Here is an 8,990-nt window from a genome sequence, read left to right as displayed (position 1 = left end):
AACATTCCATTTCAACCCTTAGGACTATTCAACTTTTAAATTATGACTATGACCATTGACCTTTCCCTCCACCATACATGTATAAAAATGTGAATATCCATATCCTACATTTACATTTTACCATGCCTATTATAACTATCTTTGATCTTTAATTCTTAGTATTATTATCTATACCACAGTTGAGCCTTCAACATGAAATTTTATGCAAAAACATTGAACTCAATTCCAAATCTTTTACTTTGCCTTTCTCTAATAATCTCACTTTTCCTATTCCAAAGTCATGCCAATAGTTCCCAATATACAACAAGTATTGGTGTGATTATTGATGTTACTTCTGAAACAGGTAAACAACAGAAAACAGCCATGCAAATTGCAGCTCGAAGTTTCAATAACTATTCCAACAATCAAATTATAGTCCTTTTCTTTCGTGATTCTGGTAGAAACCCTTCACAAGCAGCTTCTGCTGGTGAGTACTATTATATAAAAACTTATGTACTAAACACTTATTTAAGTTGTTTATCCAAACGGAAACTTTTAGATAATATCTTGCTTCTAATTGGTTTTCAGCTGAAGAGTTAATAACTAAAGAGAAAGTTAAAGTGATTATTGGCTTGGAAACATGGCAAGAAGCAGCTCTTGTTGCTGACCTTGGAGCAAAGTTTCAAGTACCAATAATTTCATTTTCTGCTCCACCATTAGTCCCGTCATCATTAGTGCAACTTCGTTGGCCTTTCTTGATTCAAATGTCACAAAATCTTTCTGCACAAATGAACTTCATAGCTGATATGATCCATGCATTCAACTCTGAGAAAGTTATAGTTATTTATGAAGACAACCCTTATAGCAGTGATTCTGGAATGTTAAGCCTCTTATCCGACGCTCTCGAAAAGCTTAACTTGCAGATTGAGAATCTATTAGTTCTTCCACCGTTCACTTCTTTATCTGATCCAAAAGGGTTTGTTCTCGATGAATTGCTGAAGCTGTTGCCCTTAAAATCTCGTGTTTTTGTTGTACTTCAAGCGTCGTTGCCTATGGTGAACCATTTGTTTAGAGAAGCTAAGAAAATTGGATTATTGGAGAAAGAAGCATCTTGGATAATCACTGAGGAGATTACGAACATGTTGGACTACGTAGATAAATCTGTTTTATCATCTATGGAAGGTGTTTTGGGAATCAAAACCAACTATTCTACAAACTCTAGTGCTTATACTCATTTGCAGGAAAAATTTCAAGCTGAGAATACAGAAAAAGTTGAGTTCAAACCAATATCAAATGTTTTGCTAGCTTATGATAGCATCACAATTGTCACAAAGGCTTTGGAGAAAATGAATACTAATTCTAGTAGCTCAAAAATTTTACTGGAGAAAATGTTATCTTCCAATTTCAATGGCTTAATTGGTGATATAAGATTCAAAGAAAGACAACTATACTACACTCCAATGTTAAGAGTCATAAAAGTGGTTGGTAATGATAAGAAAGATATTGAATTGGACTTTTGGACACCAAAGTTGAAGTTTGCTAGATCTCTTAGAGAGAAAACAAGTGATGGTACTAAAGAAGAAAGCTTAAATGACTGTGTACCTAAGAAATGGAAAATACCAAATGATACAAACCCTTTACAAGTTGCAATTCCTATGAATCCTGCTTATGATACCTTTGTGAAAGTCTCTCAAAATCAAAATGCTACCGGTTTTTGCATTGAACTTTTTCAAGAGGTCCGAGAAATTCTGCGTTACCCGTATTCTGATCTTCCCTATAATTTTACCCCTTTCACCGAATCTTTTGATGATATTTTGCGTAAAGTACAAGATGAGGTAAACTCAACATTATGTTCTTGTCAACTTGTATTTTTTGTGTTTCAAAATTTCATTTGTCTCTTTCAATTCACACATAATTGGCATAACATTACATAGCATGTAGATCAAATATCATGTTTTTTCAAAACCAAGTGGATGTCAGGATTGACCCTAAGTTTGACATAATCAAAGCATGCAGCATAATATTTTTTCTAAACCTACATTTTGAAGCTTAAACAAATTGAGTGTTACCCTGAATCCAAACATGCACTAAAGAAAAATAAAATATTTCATTTTTTCCCAAATAAAATGGAAGAAGGAAGCTAATACTATTGCAGACCTATGATGCTATTGTAGGAGATGTAACAATACTTGCCAGCAGGGCAAGGAATGTATCATTCACTCAACCATATACCGAATCGAGCTTATCGCTCATACTTCCCGCAGAAACTGATGATTCGGCATGGTTGTTTATGAAACCATTTAGCTTAGTAATGTGGATTGCAACTATTGGTATCCTCATCTACACAATGATTACCATTTGGTTCTTGGAACATCACTTGAATCCTGAATTCGGTGGACCATTGAAAACCCAAATCAGCACCACTCTGTGGTTTGCTTTTTCTTCTCTATTTTTTGCTCAGAGTAAGTATAGAGTATTACAAAAATTCAAAACTTTCTCATTTTCTTTAATAAGTACTGCTTCATTTGGAAAATTCTTCTTTTGCAAATTAATTAACAATAGCATGAGATTTGATTCTGATGTATATTAGGGGAGAAAATAAACAGCAACACAGCAAGAGTAGTAGTTGGAGTATGGTTATTTCTTGTGTTTGTTCTAACCTCAAGCTACACTGCAAATCTTTCATCATTGCTTACCGTCCAAAAATTGAGGTCAGATAGAGACATCGACTGGCTTAAACAGAAAAATCTATCAGTTGGTTGTTTTAACACCAGTAGCTTTGTAAAGGACTACTTGGTCAATGTCTACAATTTCCCTAGGCACCAAGTTGTAGATGTTGAGGATGAAGATGAGATTTTGGATAAATTCAAGAGCAAAAATATATCTGCTCTCTTTGTTGAGAGCCCATATGAGAAGGTTTTCATGAATAAAAACTGCAAAGATTACACTGCAACTACAGCAGCCTATAAATTTGGAGGAATGGGATTTGTAAGTGCCTACGGCTTTTTCTTTGGCCTGTTTTCTTTTACAAAAGGTTCACTTTCTTTTTCATACTCTATGATTTTTGCAGGTATTTCAAAAAGATGCTCCATTGGCAAAAGACTTTTCTGAAGCAATTTTAACACTAGCAGAAAATGGAAAATTAAAAGCTTTGGAAGATAGATGGTTAACACCTTCCAATAAATGTTCAAACAACTCACCGTCTTCAGAAGAAACTGAGAGTCTGACTTTTGACAAATTCTGGGGACTCTATGTCATATGTGCTGCCACTTCCACCATCTGCTTACTAGTAGCTTTGTTGAAGAAGTGTTTACATAAAGATAACCACTATGAAGAAGCTGATCAGCATCCTCAAGGAAGTGTAATCTCCGAATCTGATGATGATAATAACAATAATGATTCTCAGAGAGTAATTAGAGTTGGCACAGGTTTAAACATTGAGAATCTCATGAGTTTAAATAAATCTGCAACCTTTGGTGTACGTCGTCGAAATTCGCCAAAATTGGAGAGTATAAGCATTTCTGATGAACGGAGCGATCTGCCTCGCTCCCGGTCAGCTGCTATGCCATAGAAATGATATAATTCACAAACTTACATGCATTGACTATAATTCATTTATGTAATAGATTCACATGTTGGCCGTTCTGTATATATCATAGCTAGTCATATACATTCCAACTTTTATTTGTTTAATTTTAATAATTGTAGTAGTAGCACTCTTGAAAAACCTATAGTAACTTTAATACATATATATGTATTTCAAAGTTATTATCTAATGTGATTCATTTCATCAATTCCCTTTTGAAAATCCTATAATAACATCAGTTCTTCACCCATCCAATATAGAGAAAAATAAAGTTCTTCCTACAAATAAGCCCAATGGTGCACTTGCAAAATTCAACTATTACAATGTATGGTCAAGAGACTTTTTAAATTTCTTGCACAAGGGATTACATATCACTCTACACTTGTCTTCATTCTCCGTCATCTATTTTGATGTATACATCTTTATTTTATGTAATTAAAGTATGGCATTTCACAAAGGTACAAAAAGATGATAAATATATGGCTGATATTAGCAGGACAATCATGTTCACATATTTCAATATTGAGTATGCAAGTTGAATTATACGACCAGTTCCTCCATGGAATGTATATAATTACAAATTTTCATACTCAAATTTCCTATTCAGATTCTAAAGTCATTAATTATGAACTATTGTCCCAAATTTTGTGGCCACATATCAAAGCCTAAATGATATTAGATTTTGGTCCACTTCTCATAGCTGGCCAATATAGTACTCAAAGCTAATCCAACAAGAATCTGTGTTTCCAAGAAGCATCCATTTTTTACAATCTTTCAACCTATCTTTAAATGCAATTAAGATTACTATTTTGACTTAATCAACATATCTCTAGTTGGTTTAGAGACGTTATTTTCTGATTTTTATTTTATGATACAAATTATGACATTACCCCTAAACTGTACCGCAGAGGAATTCCAACCCCACACCCCAATCACTCTCACAACAAATAATTAGACCAAGCCTAAGGACATGTTTCTCTTGCTTCCCTCAATAGATCCTTTCCGCTTATCAATAACTATGAGTCACATTCAACATTGACAACTTCTATCACATCTATTGACATAATTTGTTACAGTTGTACTCTATTTTTAGTGAATAATATTAAGAATAGTGTCTAAACTCTAGAACACTCTTTCTAAGTTTTCACCATCTCTAAATCCAAGAATTATCCCATCTAACAAATTGGTGATCCTAACAATTACTTTCCCTCCCTTATGAGGCGTTTATGACTAGCCTTCCTTCTAGTAACTCAGCAACTTGTAAGCCAAGTAGGGAGTCAACATCATCAGAATTGACAAAGTCAAACATTAAACTTCCAAGTAACTACCAAAATAACTCCCAAAATCCTTGGAATCAAGTAATATTAATTTCTCTATGTAATCATGTGAGCAAAGGCTAGTCCATACACAGTTTCCAACAAAGGCTAGTGGATTATGTGAGCAAAAGATATTGTAGCAAAATGCATTGCCTTTCAACTATTCCCCAAACACAAGCAAGAATTTGGCTATTCTTTTTCTTACTCATTCCTTTTGTTCTCATTTATGGTTTCCAAAATGAGACGATGAATTCAGATAACAAAGTTATATCCATTGGGGTGATCATTGATGTTAATTCTCGTATAGGGAAAGAACAAGAAGTAGCCATGGACATTGCAGCCCAGAAATACAACAACATTTCAAAGGACTACAAGCTGTCTCTCTATTTTCAGAACTCCACCAAGGATACCCTCGGGGCCATCACACTTGGTAAGTAGATCTAGTATTTCTTGAGAAAAAAACATTAAGCTTTCTTAAATGTGTATAACGAAGAATGTGAGATCTTTAATTGCAGCTGAAGAGATGATTAAGGTGCAAAAGGTGCAAGTGATTATAGGGATGCACACATGGCCAGAAGCAGGTATAGTAGCTGAAATAGGAAGGAAAACTCAAGTTCCTATCATATCTTTTGCAGCTCCTACCATAACGCCACCATTGATGAAAACTCGATGGCCTTTTCTGGTGAGACTAGCAAACAATGGTACAGCATATATAAAATGCATTGCAGACATAGTGCAAGCTTATAGCTGGAAAAGAGTAGTAGTAATCTACGAAGATGATGGATACGGGGGAAATTATGGGATGCTAGCCCTGCTAGCTGAGGCCCTTCAGGATGTGGATTCAATTATTGAACACAGCTTAGTCCTTCCCCCAATTTCTTCTATACATGATCCAGGAGAGCTAGTTAGTGAAGAGATGATTAAGTTAAAACAAACACAATCTCGGGTGTTCATAGTGCTGCAATCATCATTAGAAATGACAATCCATTTGTTCAAAGAAGCTTCAAAAGTTGGACTGGTGGATAAAGAATCAGTTTGGATAATCCCAGAGAGCATAACAAATTTGATGGACTCTATCAATAAATCTGCTATTTCCTATATGGAAGGAGCTTTAGGAATTAAAACCTACTACTCAGAGAGAAGCAAGGATTATCAAAACTTTGAGTTTCAGTTCAGGAGAACTTTTTGGTTAAAGAATCCAGAGGAAGATAACCGATACCCAGGATTTTATGCTCTACAAGCATATGATAGCATTAATATTGTAACTCAAGCAATCACCAGGATGACCAGTAGAAACAATAGCAGCCCAAAGAGTTTACTAAGAGAAATACAGTCTAGCAATTTTGTTGGTTTGAGTGGCCATATTCAACTTGAAGCTGGACAACTCATGCAGAAGAATCTTGTCTTAAGAATTGTAAATGTTGCTGGGAAGAGTTACAAGGAATTATGCTTTTGGACCGAGCAACATGGTTTCACTACAATCCCCCATACTGGACAGGGTGGAAATAAGGTTGCTGGAAATACAGAATGTTTCAGGGGTGTACGCTGGCCGGGGAATTTGGACCGTGATCCAAAGGGGTGGAAGATGCCTACCAAACAAAATCCACTGAAAATTGCAGTCAGAAGCAGAACCTCGTTTTACAAGTTTGTCAATGTTGAATATGGTCAGAATGGAAAAGATAATAAATATAGTGGATTTTGCATTGACATTTTTGAGCAAGTACAAAAACTGCTGGGGTACGATCTTCCATATGAATATCATGCTATCAATGGAACATATAACGATTTGGTTCCACTCGTCTATAACAAGGTATTAAATCTATTTTTCTTTGAAATCAAATGTTTTATTTTGGTTTCTATGATTATCAATGACCTCCCTATCAAATATGAGAAAGATACTTATAGTTAGCGATTAGGAATAACTAATAATATGCACTAAATAAATGCAACATAATTACTATGAAATTTGAGATTCAATATGTTTGTGATTTATTGATTAGGATTTTTTGTTTATGTGTGGTTAAACAATGATGGAAGACTTTTGATGCTGTTATTGGAGACATGACCATAATAGAGGAAAGACTGAAGTATGTGGATTTTACAGTGCCATATGCAGAATCAGGATTGTCAATGATAGTTCCAATGAAGTCTGGAGATTCAGCATGGATGTTTATGAAACCATTTACCTGGGAATTGTGGCTGGTTACAGGTGCAATCTTGATTTACACAATGTTAGTTGTTTGGTATCTCGAGAGAGAACCCAACCCCGAGTTTCATGGAAACTTGAAGCTCCAGCTCAGCACAGCTTTTTGGTTTACTTTCTCCTCTCTGTTCTTTGCTCATAGTGAGTATCAATCTTAAACTTCCTCGTCATTATGAAAAAACAGATAAACCTGTTCAAGAAAGCACCTAATTTAAAACGGTGACCTAATTAAGTCAAGTAATGTCTTAGTTTTCATCTTGCAGGGGAAAAAATGCACAGCAACTTAACTCGATTGGTGATGATCTCGTGGCTTTTTCTTGTATTGATTCTGACCTCATGCTACACAGCTAGTCTTTCTTCAATGCTCACAGTTAAGCAGTTGCGACCAAATGTCACGGACATTCAGTGGCTGAAGAACAACAACAAGAAAGTTGGTTGTGACGGCGACTCATTTGTTAGGACATTCCTAGAGAAAGTTGAAAAGTTCAAGCCAGAGAACATCATAAACATTACCAATGAATACAAGTATGATGAAGCCTTCGCTAACAACAGCATAGCAGCTGCTTTTCTTGAGCTCCCATATGAAAAAGTATTCATCAGTGAATACTGCAAGAGATACACCAGCTTCACCCCTAGAAATAGATTTGGAGGATTGGGCTTTGTAAGTGATGATACAATTTAACTCATTCTTCACCCTTTACAAAAATAAACTATTTTGTTAGATTCTTTTGATCGTGTGAATTTGAATAATTGGGAATTTTCAAAAGTTAGACTAAACTACTTATGAGTTTTAGTATTGCAATTTCGGATATATAAAACTAAAATCATATAATTTGATGCAGATGTTCCAGAAAGGCTCTCCTCTAACCAGAGATTTTTCTAAAGCTATATTACATCTCTCAGAAAACGCAGAATTGAAGAGATTGGAAGAACAGTGGTTAATTACCTCACAGAATTGCTCCAACGTGACGTCCTCCAATGATACGGATAGTTTGAATCTTGGAAGCTTGTGGGTTCTATATGTCATCTCTGGTGCCACTTCCACTATTTGTGTGCTAATATCAGCCATCAGGTGTCTAATATCCAGGGAGACACATGAAGACGTTCCACTAGAAGGCAACGGAATACCAAATGATCAAAGGGTGTTGAAAGCGGTTATTACATTTGCAAAGCTGATTCATAACAAAAATCTTGATGCTTCAAACAAGGTACATGATGTAACTGACTCTTATTCGAGATCAGGTGATGCGAGCGTCACTGATACCCCTGAGCATTCACAGGAAATGGTTTCTCAACCAAAAGAAGTACACATAACAACACATGACAATGACATAGGAACCATGGAACCATATAGACCTCAAAATAATTGTCATATCAGACACACTAAAAACACACCTTAGACTGTTAGAATGAATAATAAAGGAGAATTGAAGCAATAAGAAATAGTTAAGGTAGTTGGTAAATTAGAGGAGAGTTTGGTTAAGTATTGAAAAATAGTAGATTCATTCATATTCACATCATTCAATAAAATTGTTCTTTCCTTTTGCTCGTACCTATTTGTTGTCTATTTTTCCTTTTTGAGCTTGTAACCGATTTTTCACAGACTCATTGGAATACACTGCACTATATTTTATCAAGCAACTTATGGTCTATGAAGCACGGACACCGGAAATACGACACTAACACTAACACGTCGACACCAGTAATAATTAAAAAAATAAATAAATTAGACGTAATCACAAATGTCGGTGTCGGTTTCGAAACCGACACTAATAGAAACACACCTTTTTTCCAGAGATGTCGGTGCTGCAGAGCTTCTGATCCTAACCAAATTTCATTAGGAAACAAAATTGTTTATTACATTGAAAACCTACAAAAATAAAAATAAAAACCTTGGATTGGATTC

At 35.2% G+C, this 8,990-nt stretch overlaps 3 protein-coding genes across 4 annotated transcripts in view; 2 read left to right on the top strand and 1 right to left on the bottom strand.

Moving 5' to 3' along the window:
* The window catches only part of LOC131642961 (uncharacterized), a 28,135-nt gene that overhangs the window by 18,382 nt on the left and 763 nt on the right, over positions 1 to 8,990 (bottom strand). Inside the window, exons 3-9 of one of the 2 annotated variants that reach the window (XR_009296085.1) lie at positions 8,869 to 8,907; positions 8,031 to 8,350; positions 7,598 to 7,779; positions 7,373 to 7,493; positions 3,451 to 7,274; positions 3,180 to 3,353; positions 2,226 to 2,363 (exon numbers count right to left, since the gene is read on the bottom strand). The gene's annotated coding sequence lies outside the window, so the exon portion shown is untranslated. Of the gene's footprint in view, positions 1 to 2,225; positions 2,364 to 3,179; positions 3,354 to 3,450; positions 7,275 to 7,372; positions 7,494 to 7,597; positions 7,780 to 8,030; positions 8,351 to 8,868; positions 8,908 to 8,990 lie in introns of those variants that run through there. The other variant, XM_058913116.1, reaches the window with a different exon arrangement.
* LOC131642959 (glutamate receptor 2.9-like) lies at positions 135 to 3,692 on the top strand. Its single transcript, XM_058913114.1, has 5 exons — positions 135 to 466; positions 568 to 1,814; positions 2,135 to 2,441; positions 2,570 to 2,967; positions 3,050 to 3,692. The coding sequence occupies exons 1-5, from the start codon at positions 193 to 195 to the stop codon at positions 3,548 to 3,550; spliced, it is 2,727 nt and encodes a 908-aa protein (XP_058769097.1). The 5' UTR covers positions 135 to 192; the 3' UTR covers positions 3,551 to 3,692.
* Positions 5,026 to 8,981, top strand: LOC131642958 (glutamate receptor 2.7-like). The gene is made up of 5 exons (XM_058913113.1): positions 5,026 to 5,311; positions 5,397 to 6,691; positions 6,919 to 7,225; positions 7,348 to 7,745; positions 7,927 to 8,981. Exons 1-5 carry the CDS (start codon positions 5,026 to 5,028, stop codon positions 8,482 to 8,484), a joined length of 2,844 nt encoding a protein of 947 aa, XP_058769096.1. The 3' UTR covers positions 8,485 to 8,981.

Source organism: Vicia villosa, unplaced genomic scaffold, assembly GCF_029867415.1.
Source record: "Vicia villosa cultivar HV-30 ecotype Madison, WI unplaced genomic scaffold, Vvil1.0 ctg.006230F_1_1, whole genome shotgun sequence".
Lineage (NCBI taxonomy): Eukaryota > Viridiplantae > Streptophyta > Magnoliopsida > Fabales > Fabaceae > Vicia > Vicia villosa.
Note: the sequence above shows the minus strand (reverse complement) of the source record. Positions and strands in the feature narration are given on the sequence as shown.

Excerpts from the sequence above, each read along its gene's own strand:
- LOC131642959 (XM_058913114.1), top strand. The coding sequence starts at position 193 with ATGAAATTTTATGCAAAAACATTGAACTCAATTCCAAATCTTTTACTT. Across the intron at positions 2,442-2,569 it reads TTCTCTATTTTTTGCTCAGA|GGGAGAAAATAAACAGCAAC; the intron begins GTAAGTATAGAG and ends GATGTATATTAG. Across the intron at positions 2,968-3,049 it reads AATTTGGAGGAATGGGATTT|GTATTTCAAAAAGATGCTCC; the intron begins GTAAGTGCCTAC and ends TGATTTTTGCAG.
- LOC131642958 (XM_058913113.1), top strand. The coding sequence starts at position 5,026 with ATGCATTGCCTTTCAACTATTCCCCAAACACAAGCAAGAATTTGGCTA. Across the intron at positions 6,692-6,918 it reads TTCCACTCGTCTATAACAAG|ACTTTTGATGCTGTTATTGG; the intron begins GTATTAAATCTA and ends CAATGATGGAAG. Across the intron at positions 7,746-7,926 it reads GATTTGGAGGATTGGGCTTT|ATGTTCCAGAAAGGCTCTCC; the intron begins GTAAGTGATGAT and ends AATTTGATGCAG.